The sequence below is a fragment of the Triticum aestivum genome, chromosome 3A (assembly GCF_018294505.1).
Source record: "Triticum aestivum cultivar Chinese Spring chromosome 3A, IWGSC CS RefSeq v2.1, whole genome shotgun sequence".
Classification (NCBI taxonomy): domain Eukaryota; kingdom Viridiplantae; phylum Streptophyta; class Magnoliopsida; order Poales; family Poaceae; genus Triticum; species Triticum aestivum.
This window is the reverse complement of record NC_057800.1, coordinates 91,232,452-91,247,846: the sequence shown is the minus strand read 5'-3', so window position 1 is coordinate 91,247,846 and position 15,395 is coordinate 91,232,452. Positions and strand designations below refer to the sequence as shown.

The window sequence follows — 15,395 nt, the reverse complement described above, 5'->3', positions numbered from 1 at the left end:
GAACAAACTCACCTGTCCCTCCCATGTTAGGAAAAATCACTAAAAACTCATAGTTTGCGACAAGTGACGCATCCTTAACTAGTGATTTCAGCAAATAAGAGAAGGACGAGGGAGAGGGGGAGACACAATTGCAAAGTCACGCGAGAAGAGGGGAACACATGTGAATGCGAGGCAGCCTAATACAGACCCGGTGGTTGGATTTTGCTAGTGAAATGACAAAAATACCCCTCTTCTTTGTGATCCAAGCCATCCTTAGGACGTCCTACCGCCAATTATCTCAAAGCTCAGAGAGTCGGCCTTAATCAACACCTATTAGGAAGAGAGATGCAATGTTTGGGCCCTTGGAACCTAGACACGGATTTGCTGAACATGGTTCCACGGGAACCCTTTATGAATAGTAAATTCTGAAAATTAAACTAAGGAAAAAAATGTTTTCCTTGTAACATACATAGTCGACTTGTATACTCGTGTAAATGACATCATGGTATTGCTAGGCAAAAAATGAAAAAATCAAAGCTATACTCGAATGTTTGACTGAATAGTAAGGTTGAATTTCTTCAGTGTCATTCCTTCATGAAACTTCACACATGAGGAGAATGGTTGATCAAATTTGATACCCCCAAAATTCAGAACTTCTGGATAACCATGTTCACCTTTGTATTTTTGCTTGGGAGCTTTCGTCTTTTACAACAACAAAAAAACAGGGCCAATTCTTGGTTTGTTAATTACAATCTTGTGTACATGTTCTTATCTGGCACACAAGGGCCTCACTTCTTATAGAGAAATAAGGCATCCACCTTGGTTTTCGCATAGCAAAGAGAACTGAAAAGAAGCTACATTGAAATCTTACGAAACAGGATGTTCAATCCCTGTGCAACGAAATAGTGTTCCGGTCTTCACAAAGATAAAGGGCATGAAGAAGAAAACTACACCCGTATACACGTCTTTTTCATCGTTCAAGTTTGCTGAGCAAATCTTCAAGACGTGGCAATTCCTTCAAAATGTCGTTCCAGTTTGGCATGCCCTGCAAAAAAAAAGAGAAAACAATCAATTGTAACTTTTACCGTTAATCTCAACTTTAGTTAGATTTTAGTTCATTCATTCTAGTGTCAATAGGATTAACTCCAACCAAATAAACCCAAAGAAAAGAATTACTCTTCCAGATCTTCTCACACGACCATCAAGACGGAGAATTATGTAGACATCTTCACCAGGAGTGACACCTTCAGATTCTTGCTGGTCACGTATCCAACTGGTCCATGGGCAAGTAGATGTCAAGTAAACCTCAAAGATAACAAATTAATGGCACCAAAATTTTAGGAAGTGAGTCTTTGTGTTGCTACAACTACAGCCATGCTAATACCATTAGAAAAGGAGTAGTATAGGACACAAAAAGGCGTTGAGCTGGTAAATCTGCAAATCTGGAGAGCGAATGTATATTACAACAAAGACAAGCTCTAACTTGTCAGATGTTCATACACAACTACAAATGTTACCAGTAACTAGATAATGGCCCATGCATTGCAGTGGAGGCACATATATTTTACCAGGGATCTCATGATTTTGTAACTTTGTTTTATTATTACCATAGTATGTGCTCGGATTTATTAATTAAGTTATTTCCTTTTAAACAATCTTCGTTTTTATATACCAAAAATTGAAGGTGCATTTATAATGCTAAGATTGAACAGGAAATCATGCATTTTCTCGCCCCCCCTTCAAAGTAGAATCCTGACTCCACCACTAATTTTAATCATGTTTTTTTATTATATTTAACTTGAAGTATGCAAATATAATTTATATTTATATAAATATAGGAAAATGGTTATGTACTCCTGGGAGTATGTACTCTTGCTCCTCATATACCACACACACACACACACACACACACACACACACACACACACACATATATATATACATAAAATGTCTCATAATACAGGCCCAACCTTGTGAATGCATGGGTTCACGACTAGTGTATGTAATTTATGTTGTTGTCTTATGTTGAAATGGTAAGAACATGCAAAATTATTCTACAGTTACTTAAACATAATATAGACTATGCAGTACAGGAGAAAGGAAAGAAAATTCACCTTTCCCATTGTTCTGGAGAGACAATATCAGCTTTAAATCGAACCTCAGCTCTGAGTCGTGATTTTGCCGCAATAGATTCAGTACGTTTTTCAAAGTCACCCTGCCCAAAAAAAGTTGCATTGTACTATCAAAAAGATAAAGGTGCTCGAGTATATGTGGATTGCCCAACCTTCTCAACAGTTCAGACTTTTCGTTCTACCCTTTGGTGCATGAAACTTAATATGGTTTCAGAAGCCAAGAGGTTTTGGGTTCAAGTCTCGGCTTTCGCAGTTAAAATGAAAAAAATTGCTTGCCCTCTTTTTGTCCACTTTTAGGCCTTTTTGAGACACATGTGAGAGGGGTTGTTGAAGTATGTCGACTGCCCGACCTTCACCATCTGTTTGTATTCTTGATTCTACTGGTTGGTGCATGAAACTTAATAAAAGATACCAGGTTTTCCGTATGAAAATACAAAATAAGAAGCATGTGACAGTTTTTTGATTAGTAGATATGTAATAATGGTCTAACCCCAATTGAAGGAGCTGATGCAGCAGATCTTGTAGTACCGAAGCCTTTTGGTTTGCCTTGGACTTTTAGTGAAGCACCAAAGATCACAGGAATTAGAAGAACGCCTCGTTTGAGCAGATCAGTTCGGTACCTCTCAGCTCTTTGCATTGCTTGAGTAACAGATGCCTTTGAACCTGCCAATATAACCTACAATACTACTTAATCCACTGGTCACTTAATGAAAATTTAAAAGAAATGTAGAGAGTATGAAAGATGCTAAAAGAATTATACTAACTGGCCTAGAAATGTCCCGGAGTTGCACAAGTTCAGTTATGCGATTGGTTGACAGACGCACAGGTAACCTTGAAAGGGTTTCATTACGAGAGATATTTGTAATCTGCTCTTCTTCTTTCTTGTTTTCCCAGAAAAACAAAGCCACGAGCACGACAATACCTGCAGAGTGCTGATTCCAGAGATTGATTATTTTTTAAGTTTAACAAGCAACATAAATAAGAATTATTTAACAAATGACTGACTTGTAATATAGCAAACATAAAAACAATAATTGAGCCAAGGAATCTCATTAATATGAACTTCTACAAGATGCACAACTCAGGGAACAAGGACTGAAATGAAATAGCAGTAGTTCTTTGCATTTTCGTATTCCAGCGGTAGCTAGTAAGCATTGATGAATGCTAATACATTTACCAGTAAACAAATACAGAATTATGTAGAGCATTTTTATGTTGAAGCATCTAAGAGTAAATATATAAGATGGTCACCAAGATATCCTAAAAGAACGCATTGGTGTATGCGTGTGGCAAGTACCAACCATCAGGAATGAACATAGCACTGGCAATTGGCAAATGCTTTAATACATTGGCGAATCAAATGAAAAGTCAATTACTATATTTGTTTGGCGGTGGAGCGTGCAACCTGGTTTCAGTTTGGACACCACACCAACACAGAAACTTCTTACTTCCCCCCTTTTGTTTTTGTGATGTAGTCTATTAACTTTTCTTTGCAAGAAGTAAAAAAAGTGTTGTGGCATATATTTAAATTTCAACAACTTGATGTGAATTAGAAGAAATGGAATAAATAAGTCTGCCCTGAATAGTAACGCTTGCCATGGTTTTTATTCGTTACTTGTCGATATATTTTCGTTACTCATAATGAGTCTGGACTTTAAATTGAAAGAAAAAAAGTTACTGTAAATTGAAGTATTTCTATACTTTTTGTTTTGGAAATTTTCGTGTAGGTTTGATGCCTCGACTGACTAGGTTGACAACACCCTAAAATCCAACCAGAACAACAAACAAAGTCATTGCTGATGGTTTTTCTTCTAATGCTACTAGTATGCAACAAGATGAACTGTTGACATGTAATGAGGGGACAAATTTGTCAGGTGAACACTACCTAACTCTTTGCAACACCATTCTTTGAGGATGTGTCAGTTTACCTCCAATATTAATGGCAGCATTGCCAGCCGTTTCCAGAAAATCTGGAGCACCATCACCACCTTGAAGTGCAAATATAAGTCTGGGAATGGTGAAGAATGTTGAAATTCCAGCTGCTGCAATGAACGCCACATAAAAGAACCTCCGGACACCACGAAATGGTGCCTGTACTTCACTAATGAGCTTTAGATCTCTTCGGAACCCAGAACCAATATCTTCTCCACCACGCAATGCCTGAAATGAAATTAGAAAATGTAAAAGATCAAATCTCTGACATCGAACTGGTGGGATCAAGATGTCAACTATGATTAGAAGATAAATTTCTTATCCAGCATATAGCAGAGCAGTGGATTAAGCACAAAGCCTTACCTCTTCTTGAAGTTCCTTAAATTCTGGTGATGCCCTGAATGGCGCCATGTCTGGATCATTAAGTACTGTACCAAATTTGAGATTGTAATCTCGCAAAGCTATTCTCAAGCAATCTGCAGCTTTTTTGCTTTCTTCCCTGGTCCAAACAGATGCATCACAAAAGGAACATAAAATACAAAATGTACAAATTCACCAAATAACTTAACAATGCCATCAGAGAATCTAAACAGTGGAACATTCATCCTATCCAAAATATGCTAACGTCTTGTCTTCTATGTCTAATAGTGAGTTCGAGCAATTTGCTGCCTTGATACATTCAAGTGAAGTGGAGCTGAAAAAGTAGTACTGACAGACACAAAAGTGCTGGTAACAAGCCTAAATGGGTACACCATGTGCATACTGGAAACTTCAAGCATAGTATCATAGGTGCCCTCACCTGTACGCATGGCAGCATGCCTTGTTATAGAACGCTGCTTGGGCTTCGGTAGGATTTGGATTCAGCTCCAGGGCATTGTCAAATTGTTCAAGTGCATCCCTCACCTGTGACATGTACAAAAAAAAAATGAAAAGAGAATACAGAGAATGCTTGAAGATACTCCTGCATTACGATAATTCGAAATGGTTCTCTCCAATTAAACCCATGTAAGAGTTTGCTTATACAATCAACCCTAGAAGGAACTCAACTTCAGAAATGTATTTATGGGATCATAAAGTGATCTAGCATTAATTCAATCACAGTATGAACCTCCATTGTTAGCAGAGGATGAATTTTCGATCTTATGCCTGCTCAACACCAAGCTACCAGGCATCGCTGGTAGTCGTTTAAGGTGACAGCTCAATACTACGATGATTAGTAGCTTTACAATTATTCTCCTGATGAAGGTAGTTTCCAAACATTTTTCAGTTGAGATAACCAAGAGAAACCCAATTTATACACCCAAACCTGGCATTAACTCACTTAAGATCACCCCAATCATAATGCAATGGATAACATAGAGTGAAACACAATCCTGAAATGGCCTGATTAAGCTCTGGCTAAAAGCTGCTAAATCTCGCTCAAAAACAAAAGCTATCATCTTGAAGAGCTAATGAATTGCCGTACAATTACTAGCTGATACTGATAGACTTCCTTCGTTTACACAATAAGGATCCCGTGTGACATGAACGTTGGAAAAATGCGCCTTGGAATCGGCTTCGCTTACCCTGCCCTTGGAGAAGAACTCGAGGCCGAGGTTGACGCACGACTCCGCCGTCGGAGCCGCCTCGGCCTCCTTCTCCGGCGAAGGAGGGGGGGACGGGGGCGACGAGGAGGCGTTGGAGAGAACGACGCTGCTGCGGCGGCGGCAGCGGCGGCGGCAGAGGAGGGGGGCGACGAAGGATAGAGTTTGGAGCGTGGGGTTGGGGATTCCGGCGCCGGCCGAGAGAAGGGAAAGGTGGGGTCGGAGTGCCGCGGCTGCGGGCGCGGCCGCCATTGCCAGTACGGAGGAATGGTGAGGTGGTCGTCTTCCACGTTATCCTGACGACGGTAGTTCTCGCTTTTTGTTCTCCGGCAGCAGCGTGTGCACGTGGAGTTCTTTTTCTGGTGGAATGAAGAGTTTGTTCATTATTTAAAAATATGTTTTTCAAAATGGATTCATATGTACACGGATTCATCCATACATTTCCCAACTACGAGTGGGCACGTCCTAAACGCAGGGGTATCTGCACTCATTTTAAGCATGTTTTTAAATGTCAAAAGATACAAAAGAAAATTTATTGCATACATGTTCGCAAATATGTGTGCGCGGCACAAGATTTTGTGAAAAAATGTCTTTTTATTTGCCTCCGCAAAAAAGATAAATTTCAATGCTTCTAAATTGCATTTCACGACATAATTTTTTGTCCTTTTGGCACATGTCATAAAGCATTATTTTCCCATGAAACTTTATGCACGCACATAAAACGTGGAGACGTACCATGCAACCTTTTTCAGATTTTTTTAGCATTTTAAAATATGTTTTTCAAAGTGGGTTCATATGTACCCTGATTCATCTATGTGCTTCCCAACTACACCACTCCTATATTCTTACTTAAATTAAAAAGTTCCTTCCATGCTCTTAGACTTGACTTTATTTTTTTTATCTTCTATCTGCTTCCTCCGTATCAAAATATTTTTAAATGATAAATGTCACATGTGTGGAACGAAGTAATCCCGCCATGACGTTTCTTACGACTAAAGATGTCAGTCGAAAAGAAAAAACAAACCCCCAAAAAACAGAAACTTGCCATCCGAACAGAAAATTGACATGCTTCATAACTAAAGTTGCCATAAAAACATTCGGAGTTGCCATGCGTTCGTGTCACACGTGTGGCATTTATCAAGATCCTATTTTCTAAACTAATTTAGCCTTAAAACGTCTTCTAGTTTCATACAGAGATAGTATTTATCAACCACCAGAAATAAAATTATATTCAGATTCATAGACCACATAGCGAAAACTGTAAGCCTGGCTGTGACGCCCCCCGATTCAATCGTACACTAATCATACACGCAAACATGTACGATCAAGATCAGGGACTCACGGGAAGATATCACAACAAAACTCTACAAATAAAATAAGTCATACAAGCATCATATTACAAGCCAGGGGTCTCGAGGGCTCGAATACAAGAGCTCGATCATAGACGAGTCAGCGGAAGCAATAATATCTGAGTACATATATAAGTTAAACAAGTTTGCCTTAAGAAGGCTAGCACAAACAGGGATACAGATCGAAAGAGGCGCAGCCTCCTTCCCGGGATCCTCCTAAACTACTCCTGGTCGTCATCAGCAGCCTGCACGTAGTAGTAGGCACCTCCCGAGTAGTAGTAGTCGTCGACGACGGTGGCGTCTGGCTCCTGGACTCCATCGCCTGGTCGCAGCAATCGGGTATAGAAAGGGGGGAAATGGGGAGCAAATCAACCGTGAGTACTCATCCAAAGTACTCGCAAGCAAGGAGCTACACTACATATGTATGCATTGGTATTAAATGGAAAAGGCTATCATATGTGGACTGAACTGCAGGATGCCGGAATAAGAGGGGGATAGCTAGTCCTTTCAAAGACTACGCTTCTGGTAACCTCCATCTTGCAGCAGGAGAAGAGAGTAGATGGTAAGTTCACCAAGTAACATCGCATAGCATAATCCTAACCGATGATCCTCCCCTAGTCGTCCTGTGAGAGAGCGATCACCGGTTGTATCTGGCACTTGGAAGGGTGCGTTTTATTGAGTATCCGATTCTAGTTGTCATAAGGTCAAGGTATAACTCCAAGTCGTCTTGTTACCGAAGATCACGGCTATTCGAATAGATTAACTTCCCTGCAGGGGTGCACCACATAACCCAACACGCTCGATCCCATTTGGCCGGACACACTTTTCTGGGTCATGCCCAGCCTCGGAAGATCAACACGTCGCAACCCTACCTAGGCACAACAGAGAGGTCAGCACGCCGGTCTAAATCCTATGGCGCAGGGGTCTGGGCCCATCGCCCATTGCACACCTGCACGTTGCGTACGCGGCCGGTGAGAAGACCTAGCCTCCCTTATACAATAGTAGGCGTTCCAGTCCAACCCGGCGCGCGCCGCTCAGTCGCTGACTGTTGGAAATATGCCCTAGAGGCAATAATAAATTAGTTATTATTATATTTCATTGTTCATGATAATCGTTTATTATCCATGCTAGAATTGTATTGATAGGAAACTCAGATACATGTGTGGATACATAGACAACACCATGTCCCTAGTAAGCCTCTAGTTGACTAGCTCGTTGATCAATAAATGGTTACGTTTTCCTGACCATGGACATTGGATGTCGTTGATAACGGGATCACATCATTAGGAGAATGATGTGATGGACAAGACCCAATCCTAAGCCTAGCACAAGATCGTGTAAGTTCGTATGCTAAAGCTTTTCTAATGGCAAGTATCATTTCCTTAGACCATGAGATTGTGCAACTCTCGGATACCGTAGGAGTGCTTTGGGTGTGCCAAACGTCACAACGTTACTGGGTGGCTATAAAGGTGCACTACGGGTATCTCCGAAAGTGTCTGTTGGGTTGGTACGAATCGAGACTGGGATTTGTCACTCCGTGTAACAGAGAGGTATCTCTGGGCCCACTCGGTAGGACATCATCATAATGTGCACAATGTGACCAAGGAGTTGATCACGGGATGATGTGTTATGGAACGAGTAAAGAGACTTGCCGGTAATGAGATTGAACAAGGTATTGGGATACCGACGATCGAATCTCGGGCAAGTATCGTACCAATAGACAAAGGGAATTGTATACGGGATTGATTGAATCCTTGACACCATGGTTCATCCGATGAGATCATCGTGGAGCATGTGGGAACCAACATGGGTATCCAGATCCTGCTGTTGGTTATTGACCGGAGAGTTGTCTCGGCCATGTCTGCATGACTCCCGAGCCCGTATGGTATACACACTTAAGGTTCGATGACGCTAGGGTTATAGGGAAAGTATGTACGCGATTACCGAATGTTTTTCGGAGTCCTGGATGAGATCCCGGACGTCATGAGGAGTTCCAGAATGGTCTGGAGGTAAATATTTATATATGGAAAGTCCCGTTTTGGTCACCGGAAAAGTTTCGGGTGCTACCGGTAACATACCGGGACCACCGGGAGGGACCCGGGGGTCCACCGGGAGGGGCCACAAGCCCCGGAGGCCTACATGGGCCAATAGTGGGAAGGGACCAGCCCCTAGGTGGGCTGGGGCGCCTCCCACCAAGGCCCAAGGCGCCTCCAAGAGGGGAGGGGGCAAACCCTAGGGCAGATGGGCCCTAAGGCCCACCCCAGGTGCGCCTCCCCCTCTCCCCCTTGTGGCCGCCACCCTAGATGGGATCTAGGGCTGCCGCACCCCTTGGGGTGGGAACCCTAGAGGGGGCGCAGCCCCCTCCCCTCCCCCTATATATACTTGAGGTATGGGGGCTGCCCAACACACAATTTGATCTCTCTCTTGGCGCAGCACTACCTCTCTCCCTCCTCGTCTCTCGTAGTGCTTGGCGAAGCCCTGCTAGAGTTCCGCACTCCTCCACCGCCGCCACGCTGTCGTGCTGCTGCTGTATGGAGTCTTCCCAAACCTATCCTTCTCCCCTTGCTGGATCAAGGCATGGGAGACGTCACCGGGCTGCATGTGTGTTGAACGTGGAGGCGCCGTGGTTCGGCGCTTAGATCCGAATCAACCGCGATCTGAATCGCTGCGAGTGCGACTCCTTCATCCGCGTTCTTGCAACGCTTCCGCTTAGCGATCTACAAGGGTATGTAGATGCACTCCCCTTACCCTCGTTGCCAGAGTACTCCATAGATTGATCTTGGTGATGCATAGAAAATTTTAAATTTCTGCTACGATCCCCAACAGTGGTATCAGAGCTAGGTCTATGCGTAGTTTCTATGCACGAGTAGAACACAAAACAGTTGTGGGCGTCGATATTGTCAATTTACTTGTTGTTACTAGTCTTATCTTGATTCGGCGGCATAGTGGGATGAAGCGGCCCGGACCGACCTTACACATACTCTTACGTGAGACTGGTTCCACCGACTGACATGCACTAGTTGCATAAGGTGGCTAGCAGGTGTCTGTCTCTCCCACTTTAGTCAGATCGGATTCGATGAAAAGGGTCCTTGAGAAGGGTAAATATAAATTGGCATATCACGTTGTGGTTTTGGCGTAGGTAAGAATCATTCTTGCTAGATACCTATAGCAGCCATGTAAAAACTTGCAACAACAATTAGACGACATCTAACTTGTTTTTGCAGCATGTGCCGTGTGATGTGATATGGCCAAAAGGATGTGATGAATGATATATGTGATGTATGAGATTGATCATGTTCTTGTAATAGGAATCACGACTTGCATGTCGATGAGTATGACAACCGGCAGGAGCCATAGGAGGTGTCTTAATTTATTTATGACCCGTGTGTCAACTTAAACGTCATGTAATTACTTTACTTTATTGCTAAAGCGTTAGCCATAGTAGTAGAGGTAATAGATGATGAGACAACTTCAAGAAGACACGATGATGGAGATCATGGTGTCATGCCGGTGACAATGATGATCATGGAGCCCCAAAGATGGAGATCAAAAGGAGCAAATGATATTGGCCATATCATGTCACTATTTGATTGCATGTGATGTTTATCATGTTTTACATCTTATTTGCTTAGAACGACGGTAGCTTAAATAAGATGATCCCTCGTAATAATTTCAAGAAAGTGTCCCCCCTAACTATGCACCATTGCGAAGGCTCGTTGTTTCGAAGCACCACGTGATGATCGGGTGTGATAGATTCTAACGTTCGAATACAACCGGTGTAAGCCAGATTTACACACGCAATACACTTAGGTTGACTTGACGAGCCTAGCATGTATAGACATGGACTCGGAACACGAAAGACCGAAAGGTCGAGCATGAGTCGTATAGAAGATACGATCAACATGAAGATGTTCACCGATGTTGACTAGTCTGTCTCACGTGATGATCGGACACGGCCTAGTTGACTCGGATCATGTTTCACTTAGATGACTAGAGGGATGTCTATCTGAGTGGGAGTTCATTAAATAATTTGATTAGATGAACTTAATTATCATGAACATAGTCTAAATTGTCTTTGCAAATATGTTGTAGATAAATAGCTCACGTTGTAGCTCCCTGTTTCAATACGTTCCTAGAGAAAGACCAAGTTGAAAGATATTATAAGCAATGATGCAGACTGGGTCCGTAGTCCGAGGAGTGTCCTCACTGCTACACAGAAGGCTTACGTCTTTGATGCACCGCTCGATGTGCAAACCCCTACAACGTCGTCTATGGATGATGTGAACACCTGACAGACACATCCTGATGACTACTTGATAGTTTAGTGCACCATACTTTACGGCTTAGAATCGGGATTCCAATGATGTTTTGAACGCCATAAGACATATGAGATGTTCCAAGAGCTGAAATTGGGATTTCAGGCTCATGCCCGTGTTGAGAGGTATGAGACCTCTGACAAGTTCTTTTGCCAACAAGATGGAGGAGAATAACTCAGCTAGTGGGCATGTGCCCAGAATGTCTGGGTGCTACAATCACTTAAATCAAGTGGGGGTTAAACGTCCAGATAAGATAGTGATTGATAGAGTTCTCTAGCCACTATCACTAAGCTACTAGATCTTCGTGATGAACTATGACATGCAAGGGATGGAGTTGATCCCGGAACTGTTCGCGGTGCTTAAGACCGCAAAAGGTAGAAATCAAGAAGGAGCATCAAGTGTTGATGGTTTAACAAGACCACTGGTTTCAAGAAGGGCGAGGGCTAGAAGGGAAACTTCATGGATGGCAAACCAGTTGCCGCTCCAGTGAAGGAACCCAAGGTTGAACCCAAACCCGAAACTAAGTGCTTCTATTGTAAGGGTGTCAGGACCCCGACTCGATGTCACATCGATCTAGCCGGTAACACTTCATATCACTTTGCGGCCTCACGCACGGTATCCCACGGGTGTCGTCTTACCTTTTCCCGGGACCGTTTGCGCCTTTTGGCTCACGTATATGATAGTGTCGCTAGCATCCATATGATAAAGAGCCCGGGCTGACATGACTAGTCGTAAACCCAAAGTGGCACAGACTTACAGGGACAGGCATCCATGACCCAGCTTCGAACGTGTCGGTCATCAGCAAGTGGGTCCGGGCTGTAGCACTGGGCTAGCAGGACTCCGGTAAACCGGGCTGTAGCGGGCTAACAGGACTCCGGTACTCAAAGCGTGACATTTCCCCGAAGGGACAGACACAGGAACGAAGAAGGACACATGCCGGCCAGCCTAAGTGTTCCAGAGCAGTAGCAAGCTACCATGGCTCAGCGGTAACACTAGGAGACATTTCCCGGTAAGAGAGGCTACTAAAGATAAACAACTAGATAGTCAGATCCCACACATACCAAGCATTTCAATCATACACACAATATGCTCGATATGTGCAAATACAACGAAGCATCACAACATGACTCTATGACACAAGTACTTTATTTAAGGCTCAGGGAGCCATACATATCATACACACAGGTACGGGTCTCACGACCCAACATACAAATCATACAGTCATACAAGCCAACAGCGGAAGTACTTTGTCTGGGTACAGACAACTAGTAAAATAAAAGAGGCTTGGAAAGCCTAGCTATACTACGTGGTCCATCACAAGCTCAGGGTCACCACCTGGGTCTTTAGCCTACTCGTTGATGTCAACGTCTACATAGAACCCATCAGAAGGGGTTGCAGCGTCTTCTGTAAAAATGTAGATTATAGCAACATGAGTACAAAGGTACTCAGCAAGACTTACATCAGATCCTACATACATGCATAGTATCAAGAAGGGTTGGTGGAGTTATTGCAGCAAGCCAGCTTTGACTCTTGGCTAGACTATCCTACGATACTCCAACTTGAAATAGTTTTGCGCACACGAGTCCACTACTCACCACTTCAATACACTACCGAGGATCCACCTCCGTCTTCCTACGGAAGAGCCATCCTCGGCACTCACACTTATCTTGAGGCTTTTAGTAGTTTCCATTTACTTGTCTATGAACTGTATAGGCAACCAAGTAGTCCTTTACCGCGGACGCGGCTATTCGAATAGATTATGATAACCCTGCAGGGGTGTACTTCTTCATACATGTTTCCACCACTTAGCGTCTGCACACGACATGTGCTCGGCAGACTTCAAGCGAAAGCCGACGTGGGTGTAGACCACGACCTACCTAAACACTTAAGCCTCTAGTCCAGGTTTATCGCCTATTCAGGTTCCATCCGCAGGGAGTCCGGCCGAGGTTTCCCATACGGCCCCGAACGATGTGAACAGGGTTCCCGAGATACCTAACGGGTATTCGGTACACCGTGCCACGTACCTACCGCATCACAGCCCACCCCTACGGTCAGCGCTGTCCACGGCCTCCAGTAGGCTACAAACACCAGAAACTACTTGCAACTCCTGGACAGAGAGCTAGGGTGAATAAGAAGTCGAGCGGGGTCATATTTCAGGGCCCAATGCATGGTAGTAGCTGATTCTTAAATCACACATACAGATCTCAGTGCTTAAGGTCGGCTTCAATGAAACAACCCACCATGTACTCCTACATGGCCTCTCATCGATACCTTTACCAAATCGTGTTCACCACACCACTCTCATTACCGACATAATCATTTCACTCTAGCCCATCACCCAGATGAACCAGACCTGACACGACTCTAAGCATAGCAGGCATAGCAAGGTAGGAACAACACATACATATGGCTCAATCAACTCCTACACATGCTAGTGGGTTTCATCTAGTTACTGTGGCAATGACAGGTCATGCAGAGGAAATGGGTTCAACTACCGTAGCACACAGCAGTTTGAATCGCGTTGTCTTAATGCAGTAAAAGAGAGCAGGAGCGAGAACATGGGATTGTATCGATATGATCAAATGGTTGGTTGCTTGCCTGATGGTTCGTTGCACGGATACGGTTCTTCGTTAGGGTAATCACGGTACTCCTCGGGGACAGATCCTGTCGCAAAGGACATCGATACACAAACATCACCAAACAATATGCAACAATATGATGCATGCATGAAACATGGCAATATGAGTGTGTTGGGCTAATGCAACTAAAACCAGAAGGGTTTGAACAAATTTGAATCAAAGATTCAAATTTCAAATTCAAATATGGCCTTTTAAAGTGCCTTTTCTTGTTCTGATTAAAACATCAACTTAACTTGTTTGATCATGCATGAAAATGGTACAGATGGATAGATTGGATTTTTCTGATCATTTTTCATATATAATTTGTCCAATTTGGAGTTACAGAATAAAAGTTATGAATTTTTGAAGTTTAAATAATATTCTGGAATTTCCTGATTTAATTTAAATCCAGAAATTCAATTACTGCGTCAGCCTGACGTCAGTGTGACGTCAGCAGGTCAACGGAACTGGTCCAGGTCAAACCTGACAGTGGGTCCCGCATGTCAGGGTGATTATTTTAATTAAAACTTAATTAAAACTAATCCTGTTTAATTAACAGGGCTGGGCCCCACCTGTCATTGACTCAGGGGAGTCAACCAGGGCCCACCCGTGGTCAAAGTCAGTGTCGGCTGCCGGCGTTTAGTCGCCGGCGAGCCCGACGCGGCGGCGGAAGTGATTTTGGTCGTTTCGGCCACCAAATGGATCGCGGAGGCCACCGGAGTGGAGCTGAGGACAACCCGCAGCTCTTGGCGGAGCCCGTTGGGGTCGGGGTGGCCGGAGTCGACGGCGGCGAGCTCGGCTGCGGCCGCCGGGGTTCGGTCGTGCACGGGAACGGTGCTGGAGCTCGAAGTCGAGCAAGGCGAGGCGCTAGGGATGCTCTACGGGGTTCTGTGAACCCGTTGGACTCGCCGGGGTGACCAAATGGTCACCGGAGCTGCGTCGACGGCGAGCTCGGCGACGGCGGAGGTTCGGCCGTGGTGGGGAGGAAGCTACGGTGAGGGAACGAGGGGAAGGAGAGGGGGAAACGGTGGCGTAGCTCACCGCGGTTGCAGTGGGCGTCGAAGCGGGCTCGGGGACGCGCTGGAGACGGCGAATTCGACGGCGGCGGTGGTCGGAGCCCGAAGAGGGGAACGGCGACGTGGCGGCGATGCAGGGCTTCCGGGGAGCTGTGGAGCGGTGGGGAGGAAGAGGGAGTTGTGGCGGAGCTTCTGAGCTAGTCGGGGGAGCGAGGGGTGGTCGGAGACGGTGGCTATGGCGAACGGCGGCGACGGTGGTGTTCGGTCGGGCGGGGGAGAGAGCGAGGGAGAGCCGGGGGAGAGTGAATGGGGTGTCGGCGAGGTCGGGGCGACGACCAGAAGACGATCCACGCGGCGCAACGGCGACCAGGGCGATGCAGAGAGGCTGGGTGGTGCGTGGCGAGCTCGGGCGCGCCATGCTCACCTCCCTGCCTGCTCTGGCAAGGGGAAGCAGCTGGCTGGCACGGGCC

The 15,395-nt window shown here is 44.7% G+C and overlaps 1 protein-coding gene across 1 annotated transcript; it reads right to left on the bottom strand.

Moving 5' to 3' along the window:
• Window positions 1–633: 633 nt before the first annotated feature.
• Window positions 634–5,944, bottom strand: LOC123060457 (protein LOW PSII ACCUMULATION 1, chloroplastic). The gene is made up of 9 exons (XM_044483185.1): window positions 5,609–5,944; window positions 4,843–4,946; window positions 4,407–4,542; window positions 4,040–4,271; window positions 2,876–3,033; window positions 2,602–2,787; window positions 2,094–2,194; window positions 1,156–1,252; window positions 634–1,024 (listed from the first exon to the last, which is right to left on the bottom strand). The coding sequence occupies exons 1-9, from the start codon at window positions 5,876–5,878 to the stop codon at window positions 950–952; spliced, it is 1,359 nt and encodes a 452-aa protein (XP_044339120.1). The 5' UTR covers window positions 5,879–5,944; the 3' UTR covers window positions 634–949.
• Window positions 5,945–15,395: the final 9,451 nt, after the last annotated feature.